The following is a 15,510-nucleotide window of genomic DNA, read 5'->3' on the forward strand; positions in this document are numbered from 1 at the left end:
ACCAAATTTCTGAAACTAAAGCCCATTCACTTACATGTCAGCTCCAGTACTTGCATGTGAATGAATTTAGTAAGATGTGTTTTGGTATACTGTATCTTTTTCCATCTCATTTTTCAAATTTTTTTTCTATTATACATTAATTAGTGCTTAAATGAGGTTGCAATATTTGATGTTTTCTGTGTGTGAAACAATGGCATTTTAGATATTTGCAAGTATTCCAAGCACTGAGTGGTTCAAAAATGTCAAAGTGTTGTAATTGAGTGATTTTAACTGAATGGTTTGTTCTCGATCATTAACTTTCGTATGTAACCAGGATTGTGTTGTTTTTTTTCCCCTCATTCAAGACATACTGCTCTGTAACTGTCATGGCCTGTGGTGTAGACAGAAATATTACAGAGATGAGACAGTATGATAGTATAGTATAACATGATGTTGAGAATATCAGTTTATAGACTGTGGAATTGCTGAACAAAATTAGTGCCGCTGGTTCTTGGTTCCAGGTGTACAGTAGTTCATTCTGATTTTGTCTCTTTTATTTAAAATAATCTTTGGAATGCTTTGTATTTTAAGTTTTTGATTTCTCTACAAGGCAGGATAAAAGAATCTGAATGCAATGTCTGTTTTCTATAACATTTATAATAGCTTTGTAAGTACGTACTGTATGTACTGCTGTAGAAATACTCAAACATATAGAAATACCATAAAAATATACAGTAAATGGGAATAAAATGGAATGTGACATGCTTTGTTGTTTTTTTCCCACAGGTCATCTGAATCAGAATTGCCAAAGTAAGTTTTTACATTATTAGGTACTTCTACAGGCGATAAAGTGGGAATTAAAATGCTTATACGATTCTTACCTTGTTCTTTTCCAAATGATATATTCACTAAAAGATTTACATTGCATAAGTGATTTAAAGTAAATGCATCTTAAAGGTTTTACTTTTACTAAGTACAAAAAAACAAGTGTTTCAGACAGTGCTGTGCATTGTGAGAAATAAAGCAATGACGCACAGGCCCAATGGTTGAAGTAGGAATTAAAAGAAGGTTTTTACAGTAAGTCTTAAAGTAAGCCACTACTTTGACAGCAGACAGCAGTTTTAGCACCTTGCAGCCTGTTCTTGTTAGGTCTCAGAAACTAAGCATGGCTGGGCCTCGTGAGTCCTGCTCCAAGTTGTTGGTGGACCACTAGGTGGCACTATTCCCTCTGGTCCTCTTGAGCTGTTCAGCCAATACCCCATTATAGTGACCAAAGGACTTTGCATTATAAAAGGTGTGTTCTTTTGGATAAAACATTCAACCACATTACTGACTTCCTGGTGGTTAAAGAATCCATGGTACCATATGTAGGAGTGTGGGTGTTCACACCACTGCCCAGACTTAATTATGGCTATGTTTTGCATAATCTGCTCTCCCCAGTATTCCTCTTTAATTTAGGAGCTGAAGTTATTCCTCAGTTTTCTACCTGACCTCCTGTTCAGTAGCTCGTAGGCCACATAATGGCTGCTGTGTATCAGCCAGGTGGATGCTGCACCTCTGTGGTAAAGTGTCTCCCTTTTGGGAACCTTCAAGATCAAAATTGCTATACAAATGCAAGAAATACTTCTAGCATCGCTACTACTTTTTACGTTTACTGCTACACAATAGTAGTAATACAACACAAAGACTTTGAACGTCTGGAAGAAAGTTTATCTTCATTTTTAAAGCCCATTCCTTTTTTCATTTAAGAAGAGGCTCTGTGAGATCCTTAAATCAATAAGCTTCCAGCAATCACATAATCAAGATTTTCAAATTTACTTCCTGTCCTTTATGCAAGTCACAAAGGAAAGGAAACCATTCAGACCTTCTCACGTTCTTATGAAATGTTTGAGTTATCTAGTCTAGTAAGTGAACAAAACCACACAAATGAATTCACAGACACACCTGACTCGCAGATAAGGTTGTGTTTCTTCAAAATGAGATGTAACTGATATAAATCTTATGGTAGCGCTACTGTAAGCAGTGTAGCTTATGGAAGAAAAATGTATGCCTTTCTTTGTTGTGTTAAAAAGGAAACTCCTGGAAAACAGTGAAGCACCAACCGCATCACTTGAAGCGCCCAAGAATCATTCGCTTCAGTCTTCCCCCAGCATTGAGGAGACGCAAGTCACAACTACACATCGGCTGTCTGGCTCACACCCCTTGGATGGGTTGGACTCGCAGTTCCTGGAGAGTTATGATAATGTGACCCGAGGCAGCAGCACTGACCCAGACTCTCAGTACTACTGTGACAAGGTCAGAAAAGCCCACAGTTTAATATGATTTCTGCTTCTGTATGGTTTTGTGTCTTCCCATCGTTGACCCAGGAGAGAGAAATAAAACAGGCTTCCTTTTTTCTTCCTAGTCATCACTTTTAGAGTGAGTTCTATATTTTAAGCCTTGTGTATTCATTATGTACTGCTGCAAATTTTAGAAGAACCACCAACTAAAAAAGAAAAAAAGTTGCTTTAAATATGAGTTAAATAAGGAGATTTTAGAAGCTTACTTTTTATTTTACAAAACTCCCATTCCACCTCTCACCTCTTTCAAGTAAATCACAAAATCATTATCTAGACTTAAATAAAATGCAATTAAGTAGTCAGTTATGGTAAGAAATAAGCTCTGTGATTTTAATAGACCATATAAAATCAGCATAACCTGAAACTTACAGTAATTTACAAGTTCAAGAACATTAAGAAAACGTAGTTTTACAAGAACCATCTCAACATTATGTGATGGATTACTACTGAAAGATGAAACTGAGGGGTTGTAATAATGGTGGGGTTACCAGACATGTATTTTCCTTTTAGAAATAGATTGTTAATTGTGTAATAAGATATTTGTTTGGAATGTGGGATGTTAACATATTTTTGTACTGTACCTATGTGTACCCAGGTGTAGTCAATAAGAGTATGAGTTTGGAGTGGTGCTCAGTACAGTAGTGTTTTCATTAGAGAAGCTTTGGTTGCTTGCTTTTGTTCCATTACAGCCAGAACCTGCTCCTTTCATATACATTCATGAGGACCTTCTCACATGAAGCACTCTGACAATGCTGCTCTGCTGAATGTGGCAATCTTCCACAACTATTCTAGGAGACAGCTTGTCTTGACAAGCAGAAAAATCTGCCTTTTGCTTGTTTCACATGGTCTCATATCTTGAGTTTAACTCCCTTTATGGTTTAATGGCCTCCTAACCTTGATGCAGTGTAGACAGGCCCTTTGTTTAGTTGATAAGGGAGGAGTCAATGTTATCCTTTTTGATAAATCTTTGATGAGCTGTTTGATGAAACGTTAATTAAGATTCTTTAAATGAAGGTGAAGTTCAGAAGGCTTGCTAAGCAGCCCCTGGCTCCCATTTGCATGTACCTTCCAAATTCACAAGTTCACAAGCTTGAGTCAATGTTAGCTGCTATTACCTACTACATGACAGATTATCCACTGCTTTTCTCCACAGACGCAGTTCTAAAACTATGGATTTAACTTTTGTATTTTTTTTATCCTGCATGGCAGTTAAAAGGTTAACTAGAGCTTAAATGTTTTGCATTTGCTGGTTACCTTCACATTCATATGCTTTGCGGCCATTTAAGCATTGTTTCCTGGAAAATTGTATCGGGTTAACATTGAGGCAATGTAGTCATTATTAAAAGATAATTTACACTGAAGAGGGTGCTAGGGACTGCTGCCTAACACTAGAGGCAGACAGTTATTCATGCCCTTCCAATTTCATTGTTAGACTTGTTAGATAAATCCTCTTTCACATTGCAAGTGCATTAGTAGTATAGGCAGGTCAGTCTGAAAAGGGTCTTTATAGTACATTACCTTGCTCAGCTGGAAATAGTGCTGCAGAGTTGACTGGAAATGACTTTCATTGCTCAAGTGATGGGTGGGTGAAGTATGCAGCCCTGCAGAACATTGAAAGCTTTGCAGTTATTCAGGATTTCTTTGCTGTCCCAGGCAATGTCGCAGCTCCTTCCCTGAAATGTCAGGCCTGTGGACATTTGTATTGTTTGGTGTCCGTGTCATGTGCAATGCCACTGGGAAGCACAGACTCCACTGACCTCACTGTTCCTTTGGCCCCATTTTCAACTATGGCAGCAGGAGCAGAGCTAGTTCCCTGAAGCAGGCACTTGATAAGATGCTTTGGTCGTTCCTTATTATTTCTTAGGGGACAGGTATCTTTCAGTCATGGCGTATGAAAAATGTCTTTATCTCTTTCCCTCTGGTTCTGTATAGAATTGTACAGGGCTGGTAATCCCAGAGTAGTGCTGACCTGTCCCGAGTATTGCCGCCATTCACACCAAGATACAAGTTTCTTTTTGTATGCTGCTATAGGAATGCAGCACTCTGATATCACTGCGATATTAATGTATCATTCCTTCACTGCTGCCAGTCTTCTACAAAGATGTGACAGAGCTTGTAGTACCTTGAAAAATTCATCACCTGCCCAAAAACATTGTAATGTAATGGGACTTAATTTATAATAAAATTAACACAAATGACATGTATTTTATTACAACACCTGGCTCACTGGGATCATGATGCAGAACACGATTTCTAAGCCAGCAGTCATTAGCAGACTATATAGGATCTCTTGTTTAATGTAGCTTATAACAAAATGCAGATATTTTACTGGCTTGGGTGCATACATTAGCTCTATTACTGTGGTACAAGCTTCATGGGCTTTTATTGTGTTCTTAATGTTTAGGGCTATAATTCAAAGATCTGTGCAGAAGGGCTAAATCTTCAGATAATTCACCCAGATTAAAAAAAAAAGATTTTCAAAGAATACATTATCTGTCTCTATCTGAGGGAACTTAATTTAATTTTATTATAACAGTGTTAACAAAAAAGAAAAAAATGTTCTTATAGTGTACAAATCAACACTGCCTGATTCTGTGGTTGGTCTGTGTTTTATTTTAGCTGCATTTTACTTTTGTGTACAACAAACTACTATCTCTTTTTCCCTAGAATGAGATGGTAGATGGTGACCTTCTGTTGATTCGGATAACCCCTGATGAAGAGGGCAGGTTTGGATTTAATGTAAAAGTGAGTTTAAAATTCTTATCATCTTTGTGTATACAGTACCTCCTATGTTTATTCATACACCCAATGAAATGGCAAGAAAAACATCATGGTACTCATGGTACAGAATGAGTTAGTGACTAGATAATGTGTCTTCCTTAAAAAGTCAGTTCTAAGAATGTTATACTGTAGTAGAATATGCAGGATTGTGTGCTATCAACCATTTTATCATTATACTGGAGGCAATCTACACACTAGCAAGACAGAATTGAGGTAAGAACGTTAACTGTGCTAGAGAGAAGCTAAACAATGTGAATCTAACAGTGGTTTAACTGCTGAATATTGAAATTGTAGCAACAAGCTACAAAAGCTCACAAATTAAGTGAATTTGTGACATACAGTGCCCTCCAGCATTATTGGTACCCTTGGTAAAAATGAGCAAAATAGGCTATGAAAAAATATCTTTGTTGTTCATCAGCTTGACCTTACACTGAAAATATGAGAGAAATCTAACCTTTTAGTGAGGTTAAATTATTCAAAGAAAAATAAATATTTTTTCTCAAAAACACATGTGTCACAATTATTGGCACCCTTGCATTTACAGTAGTACTTTGTGCACCCTCCCTTTGCCAAAATAACAGCACTGAGTCTCCTCTTATAATGCTGGATGAGGTGGGAGAACACATATAAAGGTATTTGAGAGCATTCCTCCTTCCAAAAAATCCAGATCCTTCAGAGTCCTTGGTCCTCACTTGTGGACTCCCCTCTTCAGCTCACCCCACATGTTTTCAATGGGGTTTAGGTCAGGGGACTGGGATGGCCACTGCAGAAGCTTGATTCTGTGGTCAGTGAACCATCTCTGTGTGGATTTGGAGGTATGCTTTGGATCATTGTCCTGCTGGCAGATCCAACTGCGACCTAGTCTTGGCTATCCGCATGTGGTTAATGCAGTGATACAGAAATTCAGTGGCAGTTTTATCATCATATGACCAAGGGTGCCAATAATTCTGGAGGGCACTGTACATAAGACATTAAGGCTGATTGTGAATACCTACAAAACTAAAATCATGGCTAAGAGCAAGGACAGAGAAGACAGGGTGAAAATAAAGCTAAAAAGAGATAACCTAGAGCAAGTAAAGAGTGCCACATACTCAGAAGGACAGAATACAAGTAATAGGAATTAACAAGAAGATATCAAATCAAAGGTTGCCAAACAAATGTAGGTAATGATAAAAATGACACAACTGTGCAGGGGACCGGCATAAGTATTGGTACCAAAGTGATGGACATACCATAAATACTCTATGAATTGGTGACACAAATGCTGTCATAAACTGCAAAGACTGAATAACAAACACAGAGGCATAAAGAGAAGCAGTAGGCTGTTGTACACGACTGTGAAGGGAAAGATGGAGATGAACAAAATCGACAATACGAGAAGGTTTCCAGTTAAGGCAGAAATCAGTAGCCAAAGGAAGCAGGATGAAACAACAGCTAGGTTTTGACACTTAAAAGCTGGAGAACAGCAATGATGATGAACACACAGAAGAATAATGCAAAATAATTTTTGGACATTTTGGCCAAACACCTGGTTCCCTCTGCCAAGAAGCTCAAGTTTGGCCAAGGTAGACATTCCAACATGACATTAATCCAAAGCATCCATCCACACCAATATAGAAATAATTAAAGCAAACTAATATTCTCAGACCTCAATCCAGTCAAATATTTGTGATTTGAACTCAAAAAGACAGTTCAGAAATGGAAACTGTATCCTTCAGACTTTATACCGGAATTCTGCCAAGAGGTATGGTTAGAAATCCTCTCTCAGAAATGCCAGAACCTCCTAGCACACTACATGAGGCATCAGTGTAATCCCTGCCAAAGGAAGATTTACAAAATACTAAACACAGGGGTATGAATAAATCTGACCTGCATGTTTTCTGGACTTAATTTATTTATGTTAAATATCACTTTGCTCTTTGCAGTGCTTTTTAGATTACAGTGTAATATTTTTAGAATCTTTTGTAAAGATATTTGATCTAATCTATAGAACCTTCTGTTGCTATATGATGCTTTGTGTTTCTGTTTCCATTTCATTTTGACTGTGAATAAATCTGGAGAGCACTGTACAGTATATGCTTTTATGCACTGTTCCTCCTGTGTGTCAAGAAATTGGAGACAGCAGTTAATCTTTTTTTTAAGACGTAGAGCCTAAAATTCATATTTGTGTGGGTTTAAAGACACTGGACTTCTTCTTTTGCTTAATAAAGATGTGAGTGTCAAGCAAACATTTATATACTGTAGCTTGGTGAATTAGACAGTCATGTCTATGCACCATGTGTCCCAGTTCTCGTGTCTACATCATCTTAATTGCATCAGGCATACAGTATAAACTATCAACTCTGTTCTGCATGTCTCAGGGAGGAGTGGACCAGAAGATGCCTCTGGTGATCTCACGGGTCAGTGCAGACTCACCGGTAAGAGCAGCTGAAATAGTAATGAACTGTAGCAATCAAAACAATAAAATGCAAAAGTGAAATTTGATTCTGTCCAGCCAATTAAGACAGACTTGCAATGCTGAAATAGGCAAATGATTTTTTTGTGAATGGACTGAAAATTAAGCCAAAATCCTAGTTAAAATGTTTACAATGGAAAAAATACGTGTAATCTTTCAATTCCAGTTGGTGCAGCCTAGCAAAGCAGTTTGCTGACAGAACAGAAACAGCACAGTGTCCGTGCACTGTTGGTTTCTGATTAAACAGAAGGTTGCACAAAAATTCAGTTTTAATGGCGTTTTAAATGATCATTTATTTTTTAGCCTTTTAATTGCGTTTCACACCTTGTCCTAGCTTCAGGTTCACATTCTATCTTGGCTGCAATCCACATGTGGTTAATGTGGTATTGCAGAAATGCGGTGGAAATTCAGTGGCAATTTTATCATCATAAGAACAAATTCCAAAAGTGGTAGTAACTATCAGGGTCTGGATTTATAAGTTTGTGGTTGTTTTCAAAACTTCAAAGATCCTAAACGTGTCAAAAATACCAAAATCCATATTTCATTAATTAAATTATCGATGCTTTATGCATAAGAGGAATAGGAATAACTGCTCTATGAGAGGGCTAAGTTTAACATCAACCGCCAATCACAAATTGCATTCCTACATCTTAATGGCAATTTTTTTGTTCGCTAGATGCCTTTCTTATTGCCCCGTACCTAAGTATCAAATGGCCTTCTCATGATTTGAATCATATCATAATAACTGATTAAGTTATGTACTTGTACTCCTGACAGACAAAAGTATCTAATTAAATTAGACCAGTTAAGTGTTCTAAACCGGGTCAAGTTAAAGGAGAGTTTGTTTCATCCTCTTTTTTGCCTTGAAAAAGCTTTTTTATTGTACATTATGTCCACAGGATGCAAGCGAATCAGTTTCCCTCAGTCAAAATATAAAATCATATTCTTCACTAGAGGCTGACAATTACCTAGGCCAGTAGCAAAGCTCTCTTAAAAAAACAAATTTGTTTATGTGAGTCTTTTCCCTATGGGGCAGATTAATCCCAGAACTGGCAAAGACACATCTTCTATAGTGATGTAGTGAACATGAGATGGTTCCTAAGGCAAAACATTCAGATATATCTTCTGATGCGCTGTGTTATTTTGAACTGCTAATATACAACATTGGTCAGGCAGACTCTTTAATGTGTATGTTCAGTTAATGAAGTAATGTATTCCTTCTCAGCAATATTAGGTATTTTTGTGTTGCAGGCTGGTAAGTGTGTCCCCAAGCTTCTAGAAGGAGATCAGATTGTCCTGATTAATGGCCGAGATATTTCTGAGCACACCCACGACCAAGTAGTGATGTTCATCAAAGCCAGCCGGGAGTCACACACCAAAGAGCTTGCACTACTGGTCAGGCGCAAAGGTAAGCAATTCCACTAGAATGCAACTGTCTAGGAAATATAATGGCTCATAACACATTATCACCTTCAAGTGTTTTCAGTACTTTGCAATTGTCATGATTAATGTGAGAACAGAGCAATAATGATATGACTGAGGAAAAGACATGGACAAGAAATGGACTACATCTGTCATACAGTATATGTTAAATCAACAGACAGATGAAGTATGTGAAAACTCAATGTTTTGTTTAAGCACTTTACACTTGACACCAAATCCTTGAGAAATATTTTCTCATAACCATGTAATTAGATTGATAGACTGCTCTAACAGTCATTTTTTGGTAAGCAGCTGGAGCTGAATGCTACAGATGAGTAGTAAAACGTAAAGATTATGGACAGCTTGATGTTGGAAGCAGAAGTGAAGCGGCTCGCGCTGAGGAAGGGTATGTTAGTCATACAACTCTCCTGCTCGTCTCTGGTTTGCAGTGGTCAGTCTGCACGTGGTGCCACGACCAGAAGATGATGACCATTCCTCTTTGCTGGGAGACCCCATCTTGCCCCCCTGCACACATTACGGGGAAACCCTGGAGGAGTCAATGGAGCAGCTGAAGAGGGGTCTGCAGAGTGGGACACTGCTGATTCAGTTTGAGGTGACAGGAGCAAGACGAAGAGTTTGTCTTTAGCCAGAATCTCTTCTCACCCAAATTGTTTTTTGTTGATCAAATTTGCATCGCAAATTGCAGTCATAGTCGGTTAAACTGCAGGTATGAACTGCAATGAAGATAGATGCAGAAGCATTTACTTCCAGTTTTATGAAGTATCAGATGTTTTGAGTAGGTTATTGATCATATTGCAGATGGAGTGTAGAAAAATGTTGGGTGTCAGTCTGAATAATAGGACACGGACAAACAAACAGAGGATAGATTATACTGGTCTGATTAGTGGACTGTGACCTCCATCATAATGAAAGTATGTTGATGTACTAAAGCCATCTTGACAGATTAAGGACATTCAACTGTAAAGTATATTTTAATATGTTTTATGTTGGCAGTTTAATTATTGTAAATGGTTGTTTTATACAGATCAGTTGTATTCGAACAATTGAATGAAACAATCGAAAAGCTAACGATAACAGTGAAGAAATAGTGAATAATAGTGAAGATCTCTTCAGGAAGAAAAACAAAAATATATCAGAAAACTACCTGTGTACTGTACTGATAATACAAATAGTTCGATAGATGACAATGTCTTGTGCAGAGTTTTCCTGCCATACAGACCTAATGAAATGAAGGCTTGTGTCTTATATGGGGAAGCATTTCTCTGCTTTGTTTTACATGAATAAAGAAAAAACTTGTGAATGAATATCTGGCTGGAGATATCTGTTGTATATAATGTAAGAATAAATTAAATGTTTTTTTTGTAGCAACTATACAGAAAAAAGCCTGGGATGGCAGTGTTGTGTGCCAAATTACCTCAGAACATGGAAAAAAACAGATACAAAGACGTGCTGCCATGTAAGTTTTACTATCTGTACTCAACCACTGTCAGTTTGTACTTACTACTGTAGTTCTACTAGTATTATAACCAATGTGAATTTATGGTTGCATATAACTAATGGCTGCAGAGTAGCATTGTTACCAGTTAGCTTGAGCTTTAAAAAAGGAGTACTTTAAAGTATGAGCTGTGGGAATTTCATCAATACTCCATTTTCTTTTTTTCATTTTCTGTAACAAAAAATGTCTTGTCATTAATCCTCCAATTATTTTTTAGCTGGTTGTAAAGAATAATGTCCCATTAACCATAATATCACATTGTTAGGCAAACAAAGATGTAACAATATTGCTTTGAATGTCAGCTTCATTTTCTCTTCTGTACCTTATATCCTAAAGCAAAACGGATTATCCTTTTCTCTGTGTACAGTACATTCATTTTTGTTTCTCCTTAGATGACACCACGAGGGTGGTTTTGGAGGGGGAGGAGGATGATTATCTCAATGCCAATCACGTTAATGTAAGTGCTGTATTCTTCACATTAATGTTATGTTAATGAAGATGATAATTACTGTGATGAGGTATAGTTCTGTTATGTGTTTATCAACTGCAGCAACCTAGAGCTTCTCTTTGAAGCTTAAGACTACCTTTCACAGGGGGGATACACACTCAAACATGTTTTTGAAAGTAAGGAGAAAACTCAGAGCACGCATTTGTGAACCCATATGAAAATGGAGGTTGTGCAGACTGCCTCAGTCTGGACTGAAACCAGGACCCAAGAGATAAGAAGTAACTGCCACTCCACTGTTTTGCCTGTGCTGAGAACAATCCTGGTTTAAATGATCACAGTAACCATTTTCCAGGTGGTGATACTTTAAACAATTCAGAGATTTGCAACACAAAACTGAGTACCCTTTAATCCTCAAATTCTATAGTTCTCTTAATTGGACAGATTATTGCTTAAGTTATCCATAATAATTTATATCCAACGTGCTTCCAACCTTCAGCATCTGTGTTCCCAATATTTAGAATCAGAGGACTATTTGGAATGGGAGTGTCTTTGACCAGGTTTGGAGAATTGGAATTGGAAACCTATTCCTTAAGAAGTCTGATCAATAAATGTGTTAATATAAATGTGTAAAGAGTGTAGCTGGATTTAACTAATAGTTAAATGTTGTAGTGTTGTAATCGTTGTTGATTGAAGGGATTGAAGAGAGGGAAAACAGTAGCTGCTAGGTCAGGGGTTTGAAGTGTGGTCTGGCTCATCCAATTCTTAATGCTGGAAGTTTGTTTGTTTGGAGCTGCTCTCCATCTGCATGGATTTTATTAACATCTGTAAGTGTTCCCAGCAGCCCATGGAGGACACTTTGAACAATACCCAGGGAAACATTGAATTTGTTTACAATAATAGCAAGTTTCACACATTTCTCCTTCCTAATTATGCCTTCAATGTGGCAGATATTCTCTTCCATGGAGAATGTGCTTGAATTCCCATCCCCATGTCCTTATGTGAGCAGAGGCGGATGATGATATTATAGTACTCTGTGTATTCAAACCTACCATTTCATTTCATTTTCTACCATGAGAGAGTACCTTTCTTACCTTTGTCAGATTTGATGTATGTAAAGGGTGTAAACCAGGGAGATAGACACCTGTTGTGTGGAATGTTTGCAGGAAAAGTTGGACATTTCAGAGAAACTAGAAGGCAAAGATAACTTTACCATATATAGCACAATAGTATTTCTAATAATCTGTATGTTGAATTAAAAGTTATGCTGGCCTTAAGTATTTGCTGAAGAAGTTTCTCTTAAACTGACATTTACGGTAAAAGAGATGTTTTAATGTTTATAAGATGGTGGTAAACATCTACGTGAAGAGCAGATAGGGAGAGATAAATGTATGTCTCCATTTTTGCTTTCTCCAAAGAGGCTTTTCGTAAAACACCTTAAAACTATTTTCAAAACTAATCTTCATTGTGACTTCCTCACTGTGACTTCCCTACACCTTATTGAAATACCTTTATGTTTGAGAGGGAAGGATATACTGTATGTTGTGGTAGCACAGTAGTTAGCATTGCTGCTTCTCACAATCTGGGACTTGGGTTCAGTTCCTGGGGCACTATCTGTGTGGAGTTTTTTCCCTGTGTTTACATGGGTTTTCTCTGGGTGTGTCGGTTTCCTCCCACAGTCCAAAGATATGTAGGTAGGTTAATTGGCTTCTGGTAAACTTGACACTGGTGTGAGTCTGTGTTGCCTTGTAACGGACTGGTGTCCTGTCCAGAGTGTATCCCACCTCACACCCATTGCTTGTTGGGATAGCCTCTGGCTCCTCTGTGAACCCTGAATTGAATGATATGATTACAAGATGGATGAAGGGATATACTATATGTTTGTGTTTAGTGTACCCTTGAATGTGACTATTTAAATCCCAGAAGTGTGATTAATTCTGCCCATAATTAATTTGGTTGGTTGATGCCTGGAGCACTTTTCCCAGCACGATCCATGTCATCAGGAGTTGTTTTTCAGTGGATATTTTGGGATGAACAAGTTTATAAGTCACATAGTGAAGCTGTGCATTGCTGTACTTTTTTAAAGCAGCCTTCTGCCAGGTCTTCAATATAAAGTTCAAAGGCCTGCAGTCCTTCAGGTTTTAATCTCTCATTTGGGTGGTATTTATGTGCAGACTTAAAGCAGCAGCAAACCTCTTATTATGAAATACAGTAAACCCAATGAATTACTTGTCTTATAAAAAGAAAATATGACTAGGAGGATAGTAGGAGTAGAGATTTAGAAATCTACGTTTACAAATTAAAGGTTTAAATATAACATCTGGCTTGTGGACTGATAGCAGGGTGGTTAAACATGACTGCTCTTGGTTTGAGCAACAGAGAACATTATTTCAAGAAAGTGATTTCTTGGTAATATTATTTTTAATAACTCAAATGTAAATAAAAAAGAACCTGGAATTGACTTCACTGGCAAAATAATGGGGATGTTGTTGTGCTCCAGATAAAATTGTTTAGGTAATGTAAATATGCTCAACTGTCAAAAGCAGTAGTGAGAAATTAATGCAAACATCATATAATGTGTTTGAACGGTGGGACAGTGATGAAAAGATATAACAAAATCCATTCATACCTGCTTTGAGTACTAAATCCATGTTCAGGTGGAAAGATACCAGGTGAACAAAAAATATACCATGCATTGCCTGCTGAATGGGCACTTATGCATCTTGTGTTACTGATTAATAACAGGAGTAGTACTGGCTATGCTTTCTGCTGAAAAAAACAGTGATGCAGTACATCTTAATGGCACATTCCAAACTTAAAATGTTCCACATCTACAGAAATATTTGCATCCTAGAATAAACTGAATGCCAAAATAAGTGCTCAAGCTTGAGTATTTCTGTTGTGCATTGGAAATGATGTGAGTGTGGCAGTATTACTTAGTTTCAGGCTCTGGCACTTAATCATTTTGTCATGGAACAAAATGAAATTGTCAAATATTTGGAACTTATTGTTCCAGCTCTCCACCTCTTGGGTTATTTTTACAAAACCTCGTACTAGCCTGAGAAACATATGAACTACACCGTGCGTGCAACATGCAAGATGTGCGTCATCAGACTGTTCCCTGCTTCTTCTGCTATCGGAAGCCTTGGCATTGGTTTTAACTAGTGTTTCTCCCTCTTTTTCAGATGGAAATTCCTTCTGCTGGCATTGTGAATAAGTATGTAGCAAGCCAGGGCCCCCTTCCACACACCTGCAGACACTTCTGGCAGGCTGTGTGGGAGCAGAACTCTGCCATCATTGTGATGCTCACTACCTTGACGGAGCGCGGCCGGGTAGGTACAGCCCATAGCTGAAGGGGCATAGAGATTACAGCTGTTCATATAGCACAGTCTGTGTAGGAACATGCAGGTTGGTTTATGTAATAATCTAATAATTAACTAGAAATACATGTATTAATTTCTGCCTTTGGTATTAGCTAAAGAAAAATAACAGAAACCAAAAAATGTACTCTGTAACAAATTATTTTTCAAGATTTTAGGTTTCTGACTGTTCTGAATTGTTGGTTGGCTAATATGCAAGGTGCCCTTACAGTCCGATTTGGAAGGAATCCTTGTGGGTCGGCTGGCATTGTGCTTGAAATGATTTGCCCAAATTGCAAACCATACAGGTGCATTTTTTCAGAGAAACATCATTAAAATGTCACCCGTGTTCCTGTCTCATCATCGGCTGCTTTCAGAAATAAATATCAACATTTATTGAAAGACATCTACCATGTTTGTAGGAGCAATAAAGCTTGCTTGCATATATACTTCTGCTTGGATGTTGCTTGGCAACTACAATCCCATTACTAGGAACAGAAAATTCAGTTGGTGCTTTCATTAAAGAAGAGCTTCTTCAAAATAACTCCCTACCATTTCATGGCCACTGCTTAACAACTGGAGGCATCTTTTGTTTGCTTTTAATTATCTCATTCTGGAAAACAAGAATTATAAATAAGTATTTCATTTGCTGAAAGAACAATGACATCAATACTCAACCATTAACTTGCTTTTGTTGTACAGATTTGCATTTACGTATTAAAGAAGGAAAGACCACAACATTGCAGTTCTTTTTTTTCATACTTCTGTTTTTACATTTTAATTGAAAACTAGCTGTGCTCACTGATAATAACCTTTTGTATTAGAATTTAAAAATGCATGATGTGTAGCATCACTCTGTCAATGTCTTTGGAGGAAAGGCCAACTTCAATTAGGATTTGTTTTCAAAGCAGACATTGGGTATTTCTCTTCCTGATTTTTCCTGCTAAAAGCTGGCAGATGAGCCTTTCTGGGGTGTGGCACAGAGGTGTGAAAAAGTTCATGTAGAGGCTTTAATGGTCAACAACATAAACTGAGGTGTCTTACTATCTGCTGGCAATTTAACCAGTGCTGAAAATGTCAGCCTAGTTCAAAGTAGTATTGTAAAACTTAACTATATTATCTTAACTATGTCAGTTATGTACTGTATGTGGGGATTTCAAGTTTCCAGTCCTGCCCCAAACTTCCAGTTCCAAACTTCTTTTGGTTTTTCAGTT

The 15,510-nt window shown here is 37.5% G+C and overlaps 1 protein-coding gene across 1 annotated transcript in view; it reads left to right on the forward strand.

Moving 5' to 3' along the window:
* ptpn3 (protein tyrosine phosphatase non-receptor type 3) overlaps positions 1-15,510 on the forward strand; it is a 125,586-nt gene that overhangs the window by 85,615 nt on the left and 24,461 nt on the right. Inside the window, exons 15-23 of the mRNA XM_088929442.1 lie at positions 766-789; positions 2,052-2,274; positions 4,986-5,063; positions 7,460-7,516; positions 8,806-8,962; positions 9,426-9,589; positions 10,363-10,453; positions 10,885-10,949; positions 14,123-14,269. Of these exons, the coding sequence (XP_088785568.1) occupies positions 766-789; positions 2,052-2,274; positions 4,986-5,063; positions 7,460-7,516; positions 8,806-8,962; positions 9,426-9,589; positions 10,363-10,453; positions 10,885-10,949; positions 14,123-14,269 (1,006 nt within the window). The remainder of the gene's footprint in view (positions 1-765; positions 790-2,051; positions 2,275-4,985; positions 5,064-7,459; positions 7,517-8,805; positions 8,963-9,425; positions 9,590-10,362; positions 10,454-10,884; positions 10,950-14,122; positions 14,270-15,510) is intronic.

Source organism: Atractosteus spatula, chromosome 12 (genome assembly GCF_055471065.1).
Source record: "Atractosteus spatula isolate fAtrSpa1 chromosome 12, fAtrSpa1.hap1, whole genome shotgun sequence".
Lineage (NCBI taxonomy): Eukaryota > Metazoa > Chordata > Actinopteri > Semionotiformes > Lepisosteidae > Atractosteus > Atractosteus spatula.